The 17,011-nt window shown below is 32.5% G+C and overlaps 1 protein-coding gene across 2 annotated transcripts in view; it reads right to left on the reverse strand.

Moving 5' to 3' along the window:
• LOC133199039 (coronin-2B-like) overlaps positions 1-6,140 on the reverse strand; it is a 29,344-nt gene extending 23,204 nt beyond the window's left edge. For both annotated transcript variants that reach the window (XM_061334926.1, XM_061334925.1), the window contains exons 1-6: positions 5,946-6,140; positions 5,392-5,508; positions 4,776-4,925; positions 1,413-1,577; positions 942-1,067; positions 97-201 (exon numbers count right to left, since the gene is read on the reverse strand). In XM_061334926.1, the coding sequence (XP_061190910.1) occupies positions 97-201; positions 942-1,067; positions 1,413-1,577; positions 4,776-4,925; positions 5,392-5,508; positions 5,946-6,140 (858 nt within the window). The remainder of the gene's footprint in view (positions 1-96; positions 202-941; positions 1,068-1,412; positions 1,578-4,775; positions 4,926-5,391; positions 5,509-5,945) is intronic.
• Positions 6,141-17,011: the final 10,871 nt, after the last annotated feature.

Below are 17,011 nucleotides of genomic sequence, written 5' to 3' on the forward strand. Positions count from 1 at the left end.
GGTAAGTTGTACATACTTTGCCTGCTAGTTACATAATTTTGGTAAGTTGTACATACTCTGCCTGCTAGGTACATAATTTTGGTAAGTTGTACATACTTTGCCTGCGAGGTACATGATTTTGGTGTCTTGGTCGTAGTAGGGCAGGATTATACTACTGGAGTTATCCATTCCCTCTGTCCTCATAGGACAAGATAAGTTTTTCTGTCACAAAAGAAATATATGCAATGCTTTATTACAAAATACCCTTACATGTATTTATAAAAGTATCCATTACAAAAACTTATCAAAACTTATTGTAAAATACACATGAATATGAGCAAATCTTATGCTAATGTGGTAGGCTTAATATTTTTATCTTCTATATGTATGAAGTATGTATTAATCATGTATGAATTAAGTAACATTGAATATGCTGATCCTATCCATACTGTACTGAGGTTGTGTACCAAGCTTCCCTAGAGTTGTTTCCCTTTCATTTCAGTGAAATATTTTACTGCTAAATGTGACATGACAAAAAAATATATGGTGGATCAATTAAAAATGAAATGGCTATGGAAAACATATCATCTATAATTCATTCATGAATTTCAAATTAATAACAAAGTTATTGACAGATCTGTTCAATACGGGTGATATTTTTTTTTTTTGTAATGACTAATTATAGTAAAATATTCACATTTTACAGGTGCAATAATACTGTCCTCTGAGAAATACTACTGCATTAATTTGAGCTCTATAAAGGTTTCATGGGCATTGTAAATTTTGTTGTTTCGAAAGTAACCATATTCAATATATAGTCATATAAAAATTTTGTATAGGATTTATTTCAATTTGTTGATAATTGTTAACAATGAAATAAACAAAATACCCAATGAATATTTCTGGTTTTGGAGTAATAAATTTCATATAAATATCTAAAATCAGTTCTCTGATAAACTTACAATGTCCCACACAGCGATTTCTCTGTCACAATATCTGCTGTGGTAGGACGTGAAAACTCGCCCTGAGTCACCGAGATACACAGCCTTCCATGCTCGCGAGCCGAGATTGTCCAGAGTAGGAGTCTCCTGAATAATAAATGAAATATTTTGAAAATTTAATGTAATTAATAGAAAATTTAAAGTAACAGAAAAACTTGTGGTCAACAAAACTATATTCTCTGAATGGAATATATTTGAATTTGTTCAATAATTGATTAAATCAATAAATGTCTCCTTAGTTTTACGAGAAAGCTAGATTACATCACATTAAAGATATGTGAACATGAAAACTTGATCTCTTAAATTCAAATTTACTGATGTCTCAAATTAACAAATCACCTGTTAGATTATTAAACCATGATCTAAGACATATTGACCCACATTTCCCAGAATTATTGTCAAAATAAAGTATTATTAAATACATGTACTTACAGCTGCAACCCGGGCCATTCTTGGGTCAATGACCCGTAACTTTTTGTCTTTACAGGACGTGGCGAACAGACTTCCTTCCTGGTTCCAGGACATGGAGAAAATCGTGTTCTCATGGCAACTGATCACGTTCACAGGCTCTGCTTGTTCAACATTCCACAAAACACACTAAAATTTGACAAACTACAAGATGTATATTACTCATTTACAAAAAAAAATTACTTGAGTGTTGTCAGTATGTTTAAAGTATATATTTTCAAAGTACAGGAGTTTTACATTAATTCATTACAGTCATAGTATACTTCTCCATTTATTATATAATTATATAGGTTTCCTGTTGCAGCAAGTAGTTCAAATTAATTAAAATGACAAGTAATTTAACATATCAATCTTAATTTCTTATATGTTGTACACTGTATATGCTAATACTGAGTACCATAATGAAAACAAGAGGCCCATGGGCCACATCGCTCACCTGAGTAGCTTTGGCAATGCTGTTCTTTACCAGATTTCCCCCTTGTAATACCTATTGTGGCCCCGCCCAACCCCCGGGGGTCATGATTTGAACAATTTAGAATCTTTACTACCCCAGGATGCTTCCACATAAGTTTCAACTTTTCTGGCCCAGTGGTTCTTGAGAAGAAGATTTTTAAAGATTTTTCTAACATATTTCAATGTAAAACTTGGGATTCCCTATTGTGGCCCCACCCTACTCCCGGGAGTCATGATTTGAACAATTCAGAATCTACACTCCCAGAGGATGCTTCCACATAAGCTTCAGCTTTTCTGGCCGGGGATAGGGCGGGTCCACAATAGGGAATCCAAGTTTTACATTGAAATATATAGGAAAAATCTTTAAAAATCTTCTTCTGATTTTTAAAGATTTTTCCTATATATTTCAATGTAAAACTTGGATTCCCTATTGTGGACCTGCCCTATCCCCTGGAGTCCTGGTTTGAATAATTTAGAATCTACACTACTCCAGGATGCTTCCACATAAGCTTCAGCTTTTCTGGCCTAGTGGTTCTTGAGAAGAAGATTTGTAAAGATTTTTCTAACATATTTCAATGTAAAACTTGGATTCCCTATTGTGGCCCCGCCCTACCCAAGGGGGGTCATGATTTGAACAATTAAGAATCTACACTATCCCAGAATGCTTCCACATAAGTTTCAGCTTTTCTGGCCTAGTTGTTCTTCAGAAGAAGATTATTAAAGATTTTTCCTATATATTTCAATGTAAAACTTGGATTCCCTATTGTGGCCCCGCCTTACCCCTGGGGGTCATGATTTGAACAATTTAGAATCTACACTATCCCAGAATGCTTCCACTTAAGTTTCAGCTTCTCTGGCCCAGTGGTTCTTGAGAAGAAGATTTTTTAATGACCCCTCCATATTTTTGTCTTTTCCTGATTATCTCCCCTTGTAAGGGGATTTGGCCCTTTATTGTAACAATTTAAACTCCCATTCACCCAAGTAAACTCTGTACCAAGTTTGGTTACAATTGGCCCAGTGGTTCTTGAGAAGAAGTTGAAAATGTGAAAAGTTTACAGACGGACGGAAGGACAGACAGCTAGACAGACGGACGATGGACAATGGGTGATCAGAAAAGCTCACTTGAGCTTTCAGCTCAGGTGAGCTAAAAAATAAACATCACAAAAATACTTTTGAGCAATCTGTAATTTTTCTCATTCTCTATTTAAATAAGAAGATATCTTTGTGTGTATTCCATTATGTTACAGGGTTTAACTGTTTTTAAGTAATTAAATTAAATATTAGTTTAGGTAACAAATTCTGATGAAATTTAAACATATCTTGACAACTAAATTCTTATACTTTGAACTTGTAATGAATAAATACTTGTGTATGAAGTCTAGTTTTGTGGTTATTGGAACATACTGAAAAAAAATCTTAATTGACAGGAAAGATTTCAAAGTTCACTGTGCATATTTCATCTTTTTTGAACTAATACTCAATCATAAAAATAAACCTGATGCACAGCAACAAAAATTTGGCCCTTTATCCATCAAAAACCAGGGAAATTTCAATGACATAGGAAAGCATGTTCCTGGACTGTCATTGATTATAAAAGCCTAAGAAATGACTGATATTCATTAACCATTCATCATTATAAAGCTTCAACATGGAACATACATCAATAATTCAATGCACTGGGTCAAATGAGAAATCTTGTTTATCTACTTATATTTGGTATATCTTGTTTAGTTTGAACTCTAGGACTTTAATGTACTTTGTCAAATTCTCATCATGAGGTATCTTGTGTATCTATTTATTTTTGGAAAAGTCATGTTTTGGACTCTTAAGACTTTCCAGTTACTGTGAAGTCACCAATTTCTGTGGGTGTTTAATTTTGGTATTATTTTCAAGGTTTGAAAAGACCCACAAACTCTTGCCCTCATTAAAATGTAAAATTTCATATGTGATAGCTACTCAACACTATTCATCCACAAAATCAATCATTAAACTTTTTCAATCATGATACACAACCCTAGCCCTAATATTAGCAATAACTGTTGAAGGGGAATTCAACTCTGTGATTGACTACCATGTAAAAGTTCTCTGACTGCATGCATGGTTACTTTGTATATGCTCTCTGATGGGCTACATTATGAAAGCTCTCTGATAAGTTACCTTATATTAGCTCTCTGATTGGTTACCTTGTATTAGCTCTCTGATTGGTTACTTATATTACCTTGTATTAGCTCTCTGATTGGTTACCTTGTATAAGCTCTCTGACTGGTTACCTTGTATTATAGCTCTCTGATTGGTTACCTTGTATTAGCTCTCTGATTAGCTACCTTGTATAAGCTCTCTGATTGGTTACCTTGTACAAGCTCTCTGATTGGTTACCTTTTATTAGCTCTCTGATTGGTTACCTTGTATAAAGCTCTCTGATTGGTTACTTTGCATTAGCTCTCTGATTGGTTACCTTGTATAAGCTTTCTGATTGTTTACCTTGTATAAGCTCTCTGATTGGTTACCTTGTATTAGCACTCTGATTAGTTACCTTGTATTAGCTCTCTGATTAGTTACCTTGTATAAGCTCTCTGATTAGTTACTTTGTATTAGCTCTCTGATTGGTTACCTTCTATTAGCTCTCTGATTAGTTACCTTGTATAAGCTCTCTGATTGGTTACCTTCTATTATCTCCCTGATTGGTAACCTTGTATAAAGCTCTCTGATTAGTTACCTTGTATAAGCTCTCTGATTGGTTACCTTATATTAGCTCTCCGATTGGTAACCTTGTATAAAGCACTCTGATTGGTTACCTTGTATAAAGCTCTCTCATTGTTTACCTTGTATAAGCTCTCTGATTGGTTATCTTGTATAAACTCTCTGATTGGTTACCTTGTAGTCAAAGCCAGCACTGAGCAGTATATTTTCAGCTGTAGGATGCCACTCAATGTACCCCACCCGCCTCTTGTGGCCATGGAGATCCACCAGCCATTCTGTTAAGTTTGTCTTCAAACCATCCTCTGGAATGCTCCATAATTTAACCTACAAGACAGTAGAAACATGACTGAAATATTTTCACTGTTACTGAGAATTGATTGATCATATCCAACATCTTGGTGGCTCAAATTCTCATTATTTCTAAAATTGTTCACATACAATGTATAAGGGTCAATCTTTGCATTAGAAAAATATAACATGCAACATCTCATTCAGTATCAACAGCAGTATATGCATCATACATGTATCAATTTTTGAAATATACTGACAAATACATTGTAACAGGAAGCAATTTCAGTTTAGGGGGGCACAGCCAAACATTTTCAGAAGGGGGGGGGGGGGGGGCACCACTAAGCACAAAAATTAATTGACTACCAAAATATATAGGAGGTCATTAGACATTATTATTGAGGGGGCACTAGCATAATGTAGCTACATGTATGTTTTCAACATTTCAAGCAAGGGGTATAAAAATGTTGTGTATAAACAGATGATTACAACAGTAACTCACTGTACAGTCCTCTGATGAGCTGGCTATAATGTTATCATTAAATGGGTTGAATTTGACATCCAGCACCACCCCAGCATGTCCACAGATGTGTGGCGTCTTGGGGTCCACTCGACCACTCTACAAAATACAAACTTCTCCCTTTATCACAATGCACAAAATGTAATTACTTGTATGGTGAACAATTTAAGCTCTTAAAATCAAGTTTGTTCAAACTGTTGTTTGATGCTGCATTCAGAATCTTGTAAAGAAAAAACCATTACAAAGTAGCATTTTCCTTAATAAATCCATTATCATGATTAAAAAAGCATTGACTTCAAGCATTAAGCTTCAATATTGATTCTATGTTTTTACCAAAATATTATCAACAAATGGCATTCTTTATTTAAAACAGTCATTAACCTGCCTAGAGGAAACCCAATCCCTCTGAGAAAAAAAAATATTATAATAGTACAACAATTAACCTTCAATTCTTATAACTAAGATATATATGTCCCTGACTGTAAAGTATGTAATCATTGATGACTCAAATTGCAACCAGGTCAAAGGTCACTTACTGATTTTAATGGAATGCAAAGAAAAGATCCACCTCCACCGGTTTCTGTGACAACAGCAAGGAACTTGGGATTGACGGCACAGAAATTACTGTCGTGGGTGTTTCTCGTGATTTTAACATTTTCGTAACACAGTTCTTTCTTTGGAATGGAGCCATAGATGTGACGGTATTTGGAAGAACGGATCTTAAATGCCATCTGAAAAATAACAACAAACTTTCTTAGTTTCTTTAGTATCAGTTTCCTCTTGAAGTAATTCTGTATTATAAATTCTTAATTATTATCTCTGTATCATCAAGTGTTTGAGCTCACAACTTTAAATTTATATTGTCCATCCACCTTGCCACTCTTTCACTCTCTGAACCAAGATTTTTAAAACCACAAATCAATCTTTTCATGTTTTGATTCCTAAAGCAAGCACTTTAATATATGTGTTATATTTTAGTCATAACTGATACTTCAAGCTTAAACATCTTAAAAACTCCAAGCAACACTAACAACATACAGTATATGCTTCAGTCTTTTCAATCATGCTTAATATTATACGACTGCATCAGCATTAGCATGTTTCGTATCAGAATTGTATTTGAATGACAGTTCACCTATAAGTTATATTCCTTGATCAGTTTTCTAGAAAGCTTAACCTGGATATAACTGTTGTAAAACTTCACTATATTTAAATCCATCTTTCTTTTCCTAATTATAACTTCAAGCTTCATCAGAGATTTGAAGTTACTCCAATAATTTGTCATTCATTGTCATTTACAAGGTACATGCTGTATACAGAAATACATACACTTAGATTATTGAAATTTGATCACTGATAATGCTTATTTATCGAGATTTCTTTACAATCATATATCTTTTGATGGTTTGTATAAATTATCTTTTCACTATCTATAATAAATATTCCTAATGTGTCACTCTTTACATTTAAGCTAAATTATAATCAACATTTTATATAGCCATACATAATTACAAATTATTGTTTATTATACATTTATTCACAATTCATATTAATTAAAACTTTGTCTGACACATACATGTATACGACTAAATTATAAACTAAAAAGGCAACTGGTGCAATTTAATTAGCCAGATCATAAAAACGTCAGGAAGATTTTGGAGCTATTAAGCATTGTCAAAGATTCAAAACAGATCTGTATCATAATGAATTTAAATCCATAAAAAGATTTTTTTTTTGTTCACTATGAATCAGGAAGTTTACAACACATGTATTGAGACCTATATGACATGAACAGGTAAATTAAACAATGCATTCATTTCCCATGCTTTAAGACTGGAAGCAGAAACCTATCACAACATTTATTAGACAAGTTCAATTGAACTTAAAATTCTCCAAGACTATGACAAGCAGAAGCAAAAATATTTTCTTTTAAAAATATTGTCTTAAGACCTTTCTGGCAATGATGCATACAACATATATCATGCATCTCTGTCATAACCACACATTAATTAAAGAGAAAAAAAATTAATTAAAAAGCCTGCATATCGTTAATTATGTCTACCTGTCTATTATCGGTGTTAGGACTAACGGGACAGGAACTGGTATCCATGACGATTCACAACTAGAATAATCCCAACAAAGAAGAATTTAAATCCAATAGCGATTGATTTTAAAACCACCGGCAGAAACAATTTTGTTAATTCAGTGACATAACATTTTATTTTGAAAATCCATATAAAATCTACATATTAAAGTTGAGAAGAAAATTTGCACGCCACAGCACAGGATCAAAGGATCTGTATGTTAATTCTAATCCAAGCCACTAAAATTCATCTTTTTCTCTCTGTAAATCAAAGGTGTTTGGGTCCAATTAAATTTGTCAAACCCTTATCCGAAACACAATGAAATCCATGAACAATGTGTCACAGTGTTTATTTAGCTCCAATATTGCATGCACTTAAGTCTGTCATGATGAACATTTCCATGAATCCGATTTTCAAATCTCAACTTCCGCAGTAATGAATTCCTTAGTCCAAATTCTAGAGTTTAATTTTCAAACACTGAGGGGGGGAAAAATGCTTAAATAAATGAGTGCTTCCTTATGCAATAACTGAAAGAATTGTCCTAAACAATTAAGTTTTCACACTTCCTGTAACATGGTAGCATGGAGTTACGACATACGTAATTGCTCGTCTTCATGCATCAAGGTTTGTATCTCATTATGCTGTGTTATGACAGGTGAAAAAAAAAAGACTGACAAAGATTGACAAACCAAATACATACAGCCCTGATTGTCTATCTATCACAACTGATCGAAATCACCGACAACAAACACAAGGAACTGAGGATCCCCCGTTTATAAAAATTATATCTCTATGACGAGGAAACTATGTCAGATAGTTAGAGATAATGATATAATGAACATTTTCAAGCACTTTATAAAGTATTTCAATTGCATTCACTTAAAAGCACTAAATTTGGTAAGTGCATCTCAATGGATTTATGCATTCAAAGTCTATATATGCCCCTTCCACAATTTAGCACAACTTATAAGTGGACTAAGTGTTTGGTACAACACTACCTGGTACTTTTAACTGGTGTCTCCATTGAGTTTATATAAGAGAGGATGAGCAGGATATATTTAGCTCACCTGAAATGCTACATGTGACTCTAGAAGAAAAATGAACATTTGACCTTGACACACACCCCCCTTCCCAACCTTTATTACAATAGCATAATTGATCTAAATTCGACAAAAATTATGACAAAATATTATTGATTATCATTGATGGAAGCTTTAATTAGAAAAATCTTTTTTTTCCCCAGTTTTATCTGAAATACATCTTTGCATAAATCTTGTGTTGTTACAGTTTCATTGTGGCAAGGCTTTGGAGGTTGGTTGGTTTGTGTGTGTGTGTGTGTTTGGGGGGGGGGGGGGGGGGGGGGGTTGGCATGTTGAAAAAAAAATAGAATATTAACTGTTGTCATAACTTTTCCACACAAAAAGGCTAAGGGAGATATTTTTCCAAATATTGCCTTGTAATATAAGCACTAAGGTACTTTTAGTGTTTTATTAAAATGTACCTTCTAGAATAGTCATATCATATAAATTTCCTGATAATCCACCATTACAAAAGATCTATATTGGTGTAATCTTACACAGGGAAAATAAACAAACAGTATTTAAGTGAGATGGAAAATGGAACAAACCGAAAACAAAGCCTTTAGCTCATAAGAATTAAACCTCCATTAAGGTGCTAAATCTTCAATTCTTTATTCAAACACAATTTTCTCATGTACAATTTAAAATAGTTGAATGACAGTCTTGTAGTCAATAGGTCTAACAGATTATATATTAAGTCAATACCACAGAGATCAGTGGAAAGATTTGTCTTAATGTATTGAATCTTTTCTATTTCAATTACGTGTTTAGTATGGTTTAATTTCAGCAATTTATAACTTAAGGGTTGAGAACAATTTTCACTGTGACAAAAAAATTTGTGCGTGTAATTTTTTTGGTCCAGTAACCATGTATTGTTAAAAGCCACAAGTAGTCTCAATTGACTTGATTTTATTACATTAAGTTCATTCAAGAAGATGCTAAATGTTACTTTAAATAGGACATAAACTTTATCTAAGCCATAAAAAGCTAGGTAAATCTTTATACTTTAATGATACAGTAATATCTAAGTCTTAGAATAAGGTTTATTTTGCTGAATCCATTGCTTCATGGAAGGAAAAACTGTGTGTGTGTGTGGGGGGGGGGGGGGGGGATGGGGTGTAAAGGGGGTGGGCTGAGGAAAAGTTACAGGTCTGGAGTGGTAGTTGGAGGGTTATATGTTATTTAATAAGTGTTTTCCATTTGATAACTTACATTGTCCTGGTTGCAGACATAGAGTCCCCTTACATCCTAGACCTGTTTATTAATTAATGACTATAGGTTAATTATGAGCTAAGTAAGTACAGAGGAGTTTAAAGCTCAAGCCTAAATGTTAAATATTTACATCTCCCATTCATTGATCTCAATTCCTCTTCCCCTTCTGACTTAAGTCAGGCTCTGAAATTTGTTCATGATCAGTTCTTGATATAAAATTGTTAGATCAGTTGCTGAAGAGAATGCTACATTATATGTTCTAAAGAAAGTTATAGAATAGCAGACTTCACTTAAAACTTGAACTTAGAGCTGCCTCATCAATGCTAAATTTCCAGTTAAATGCAATAAGGTGATGCACTATTGAAAAGCATTAATTTTCATTTTGGACTGATTTGCTTCTACATCATTTCAAAAGAATAGATTCTGGCTTATTAATAAGCTTAAAATGTTTGATCATGATCCTGGGGACAGCTGCCAGCACCAGGTACTTTTACCAGGCTGAAATAATGTACCAGCCAAAATATTCATTGAAAAAAAATGATAACACATCACTTCCACAAGGCGCATGTACCTCCAATTTTTGACATACATTTCTAAGGCTCTCAAAAGGGCATAATCAGGAAAAACACAGAAAGTGAAGATCTATATATTGACAAAGAACTTCCTTTGCCATCTGAAATTGCATCTGGTGATATACATCTGGGGCAGGGATCTTTTCAACCACAATAAATAATTCCTTCTCCTCAATTCAGGCATCTGTTTGTGGTTTGTTGATAAAATTTCTATTTATTTTCTTTCCATGCTTAAACAAACATTAGCATCCCCATTCAAATGGAAAATCTGTTTATTCAGGCTCATAATGTTAAATTACTTCTAGTATATTATACAATTAAACTGTAAAAGAAACAAGATTACCTATTCATTTGTTAAATCTATCGCTCCTATTTAACAAAATCTTATGGAGATTATAAGTCAACGTGTCCATTAATAGTTTTAAAGTCCTGGCAGATTCAAAAAGTTTCAATGTGACTTAAAGTATTCCAAATATGTCTGTTGGATCAGTTGTATTCAATTCTCTCTTTGTATATATGTATAACACACGTACACAAACTCTGTCAGTGACTTACTTAATTGGGTTTTTACTATTAGTGATCTTTAGACAGGCTTGAAAAACAATGACCTCATTTAATATGTTTAATTAGACAACTTTAAAAAATATATCCTTTCAGTATAGAAGGAGATTAAGAGAGAGAGTGAGCTAGGTCAAATTTTATAATTTGATCTATTCAATCATTGAGTGATTAATGGATTCAACAACTTGCTAGATGGATCCTGTGGTATTATAATTTATAATATCATAATATGATTTTCCTTTAAATATTTTTTTTGAATTTTAATTCACAAGGAATACATTGTTGATGTGTGCTCAAAGAATAATTTATGCTAGGAGACAAATAAAATAAAACAAATAAAAATAAGACAAATAAAAATATCCTTGGACCTGCAGGGGAAGGAGGGGGGTCCACAAGCACTGTGCATGAATGCACTTAGACTAGGTTGGAGACAATTTGATGAAAAAATGCAAGGTGTAATAATTAATAGATCTGTAACAGCAATCTCTTCATTACCCAATAAAATTTTTTTCTCTTACCGGCATTTTAATTTCTGTCAATGCATAAACTAATTCGGCAAAAGGAACACAAAAGTACTCAGGCAGCCTTTGGGTTCTTCACTGTTCACAGACTTGTCATGTGTGATGATTTGCCTGTAAAGATATCCTAATTAAACAATACCTGCATAAATACATTTTATGAATGATCCATACATACAATAACCACTTTTACAATTTTGACCATTAGTTTTTGCAATCTTGTTTTTAAATTGTAGATTAATGCAGTCACTTTTTTGGCAAAAACATTCATTATTGTTTTTAAAAAAATGAGAGACATGCAGAGCTGCATACAGCATATAATGACAAATTGTAAGGTAGGGGAGGCCACTCAGGACCCTGCATGGCCACTGGCGATTTTTTTAAGAAACGATTTTCCATTTACCATAGATCATGTAGATTGCAAGTCTGCAAAGGAGGACATGCAATGACAATAAGAGAGTGCTGAGGACCATGACTTTTTAATACTATTATTATTATTTTTATTGATGCATGTTTTAAATGTTCAATTCACAAGTCTTATATGCCAAATGTGTAAGGGTTGGCAGCTCTAATTATGGGCCCTTTGGATGAGTTTTTGAAATGCTTTCTTTGCAAGTGAAATGTCAAAATTGTGCATGTGTTCCCCATTTACATTTTAACACCGTCAAAATAAATTTCTCAAAAGATTTAAAAATTAATGACTGTCAATTACATCTAATAATATTTAATATAGCACTTTTACAGTAAAACTTGATTTATTGATAAGAAAGTCACAGGGCCCTAATAGAAATTTTGCTTACTTATAACCAAGATTTGATCCCTGTATCCATATAAAGAACATAATTATTGTAAAGTCTACTTAGGTGATTCAGAAAAAGTGTCCTTAAAACTGAGATTTCCTTATATTTGGGTCCTTATAACTGAGTTTTACGGTATACTATGGAATCGTTCAAATTAGTGGCAGCCAATTTTTGTGGATTGCCTAAATACAGGTTTAAGGGGACATAACTTTGCGCATTCCCTAATATCTACAAATTTTTAAAGGAAAATTTACTTAAAAAAAAAAAAAACAATAATTATTTCGTTGAGGATGTGAATTCATGGATGCAGGGTATACCCATGAATTCAACAAATATTAAATGAGCCACCACAAAATCTAATGATTCCACAGTAACTATGACATTCATGATATGTTCAGCAGGTTTTTTTCTTTTAAATTTTCATCAATGCACAAAAATAAGACATAAAAACATTACAGACTGCATCCATTTACAAAATTACTTCACCAAACCTTTTAGAAATGAAATAAACCTGATTGATCCATGCAAAAAATCCATCAACTGAACTTCAAAGCATCAAAGGGAGAGGGTGTTACATTCTGTCCAACTCTATGTTGTGTACCTGAAATGAAATCCTAAATCATTTACTTTGTAAAGCTTTGTTATATCCTCTGCAACAAAAATTTGTAAAGGCAGGAAAACACCTTAATGTCCACTGTGACAGTCTTATATTGAAGTCTCACTGAAGATGATGTTAAATAAACATTCTGACTTACACACTTATGCATGAACTTCACAGCATTTGACATAAAAAAAACCCCCATATTTTTGTAAACAGAACAACTGTATGCCCATTCATGCTCTTATCTAATATATACCAAGTAACTTTATACATTGAGAAATTTAAACCCTTTATGAAGTTTCAAATGGTGACACTTGAAATAAATGCATTCTAATAAAACACACACCTCAAAAATGTGTGCCGTGATACTTTTTTTTTCTGAACAGCGGGCAGCATATGGCCCACTTCCTTTACAGCTGATTTTTCTTTTCTTTTTTAACCATGTATTTAAAATAATTAAAAAAGTCCTTGTGTGCATGCAACAAAACTTGAGAACAGCAGAGACATGGGTCTAAAAAGTCAGGAAATTGGTTCATTGTTTCCTAAAACCCCACTAACCCAATTTTTAACGTTTTTTTTTTAAATTTTGCTAAGTTATGGGGTAAAAATCTGCTTTACATCATATATTATTTTCTTCCCAGTCTGGATACAATACTTCTCGTGGTAACACTGATGTACATTACTGGATCAACAGGGATTTATCAGTACCTTTTCAGGGGCCAAAATTCGGCCCCTGATTCCCAATTGAAAATAAGTTAAATTTTTCCCAATTTGGCAGTATTTTTTCCCAATTGGTGAACAATGCTTTTATACTTAATTAACTTGGAAAAACACTAAGTAAAATTGTCAGATTGTCTGTAATTTTCCTCTTTTTAACTCATTTAGCAAAGCTACAGTCATAACACATTTTTAAAAACATTGTAAAAACATCGCTGACTTTTAATCCGAATTTCCTTCATTTTTCTGAAAATGGTGATATTGTGTGATAATGTAGATTTATTAAGTTATTTCCACCTATTCAATTGATCTATGAGTTAATGGTAAGAACTGTAGATATTATTTCAGATAGAAAAATATATTTTCAATGCATTTTTACATATTAAAATGGAACTTAGTATGATTTTTTGCAGGAAGTTTATAATCACCAGAAACAGATTCTAATGACCTAAATTGGAATCTCATACACACATAATTACTACCCTAAGTTGTATAAATACGTTATAATCATTGAAGTTATATTTAGTTTTTGTAGTCTATTATTCATAATTGATCTTGTATGATGCAGTTGGATCATATTTAATTGTCTGTTTGGTTGCTCAAATTAGAGTTCATGATGAAATGTTAAATGAATTAGGCCTACATCTGAATACATGATGTAAGCAAGATTTTTAAAAAATTTTCCCAATTTCATCAAATAGCCGATAATTTTTTCCATTCATTCATTCATTCATTTATTCTCTCAAAAACCATATGAATGGTACAAGAGGTACATATATACATATTTACAATAATTATGGACGAGCAGAGATTACAGGAGGACAGACAGTGTCAAAAATTTTGATGATAAATATACACAATTTTCTTAAGAATGCTGGGTCAGTATTTGTCATTAAATTACAGAATTTTATAATATTTGGATGTACATAGTATTTCTTTAACAGAAAATCTTTTCGAATATTACAAAATACATTACATTCCAGTAAGTAATGAAATTCGTCTCCAATTTGATTATTATTACATAAATAGCACACTCTTTCATTTCTTTCAACATTATTCCATCTACCCACCTCTATGGGAAGACGATGGTTACTTGTTCTGAATTTTGAAAAGATATTTCTAAATTTTCTTGGTAAAATAGTTAAGTATTTTTCACATTCAAACTTTGTTTTAAAAATTCTATATGTAATACCTTTACTGGAATTATTCATATCACTATACCATTTTTGTAAAAATTGGTCTTTAAGCTTTTGGTTTATTGCAGTCGCAATCCATTTAACACTATGAAAATTTTGATCATTCCAAACATTACATAGTCCTGCAGTGTTAAGAATATTCTGTATGCAAGATATCCATGGATTATTGATTCCATTTTTGGTATATTTATTATAAAGGTGTAAATAAATAATTCTACAAATCTTATTCTCATTTCCATGTAACAGTTTCCCCCAGAAAGATATCATTCTTGTATAAATGCGTACGTACATCGGGTAACGTCCAGTCTCCCCGTATACCATAAAACTCGGTGTACTAGATTTTAGGTTTAAAATATATTTCAAAAATCTTAAATGTAAACGTTCAATAATATCAATATTTTCAAATCCCCATATTTCGCACCCATATAACAAAACAGGAACAACAACTTTATCAAATAGATCTAGCTGACAATCAAAAGGTAGATTATATAAACGAATTTTTCTTATAATTCCGTACATTGCCTTTTGTGCTTGATTACATAAGTGTTTCTTAGCCTTTGAAAATGACCCTGATCTTGAGAATAAAATACTTAAGTAATTGAAATCTTTTACAGTTTCTAAAACATCGTTGTTGTATTTAAATGTATGTTTGGGTGATGGTCCTTTTGAAAAAATGACAATTTTTGTTTTATTGACATTAACATGGAGTTTCCATGTTTTACAATATGCAGAAAATTCATTTAATGCATGTTGTAGATCATTTGCAGTTTCAGACAAAATAACAGTATCATCTGCATAAAATAATATAAACAGTTTGATAAAAACGGTAAGATCATCTTCAATCTCTTTAGACAAATTCTGTAAGCCATTAACATTCCTTTCTGTAAGATAATTTTCTAAGTCATTGATATACAGAGAAAATAAAAAAGGTGATAGATTTTCGCCTTGTCTGACTCCGACATTGCAGGTGAAATATTCAGAAGACACACCATCCACATTTATTCTTGATTTTATACCTGCATACATATTTCTAATGTAAGTAAAACATTTCCCACTAACACCATTTGAAAATAATTTATACCAAAGACCACCTCTCCAAACAGTATCAAAAGCCTGTTTAAAGTCGATGAACGCACAATATAACTTTTTTTTGCTATTTATAAGTGCTTGTGACAGAAAATGCAAAATCAATATATTATCTAATGTAGAGTACCCTTTTCTGAAACCTGTTTGACTTTCGTTAATCAGACTGACATTTTCTGCATATATTTCTAATCGCTTTTTCAAAATACTAGTGAAAAGTTTCCCAAGGCAACTCAACAATGTGATCGGGCGATAGTTCTCGGGTTGTGTTGGATCTCCTTTATTTTTATAAATAGGTTTTACAATGCCTATAAGCCATTCTTCCGGTACTATCCCAGAGTTAAAAATGAGATTAAACAGTTTCTCGTATAAAGACAGAAACAGTGAAATAGTGGTACTAATATGTTCATTAAGAATATGGTCACTTCCGGGAGATTTGTTGTTTTTTAGGTCTTTTACGGCGGCCAAAATTTCATCTTGCGAAATTGGACAATCAAGTATTTCATTATATCTACTTTGTTCAGTGATGTTGATTTCAGAATCAGTTTCGTCTAAATCGGCTTCATTAATATTTTTGAAAAAAGTATACAGATTATTTAAATCAGCTGTACATTTGTTATTTTTATTTTGGCTATTTAATATTTTCCAGTATTCCTTTGTGTTGTTTGTTCGCAATCTTTTAAATTCCCAATTCCCGAAAAATGGTGTTTCCCATAACAGGCTGATAAATCCCTGATCAAAGTCAATGCTCGATCTGCTAGTTAACAAAACACAGTCAATCCTTATTGTGTCAAACCTTGAGGTACCCCCCAAAAAACTTCCTATATATCCAAGAATTCAAGATATTGAGGTTAAAATACAAAGAGAAAACACATATATGTATCTAAGTCTCCCCTCCTGCCTTCTACCCTCAAAAACAGCACCAAGCTAAACAATCAATAAATACATGCAACATGCATCCAACTGTTAGCCCAGTAATTCAGACAGAAAAATAAGGAAGAAAATGAAAGGAAAATTGACATGTCAAAGAAATGAATATAATGGCTTTATGATAGCCATTATAAAACAATAACCTTACCTAATGGCCTACATTTACTTCCTTTCTTCTATTACCCAGGAGTGAGTGTTGAATGATGAACAACAAGTGTCTTTAAATGGAATGGAATCCTATACACATGG

The sequence above is a fragment of the Saccostrea echinata genome, unplaced genomic scaffold (assembly GCF_033153115.1).
Source record: "Saccostrea echinata isolate AGI-Se365-2 ecotype Australia unplaced genomic scaffold, CSIRO_AGI_Sech_v1 ptg000033l, whole genome shotgun sequence".
Classification (NCBI taxonomy): Eukaryota; Metazoa; Mollusca; class Bivalvia; order Ostreida; family Ostreidae; genus Saccostrea; species Saccostrea echinata.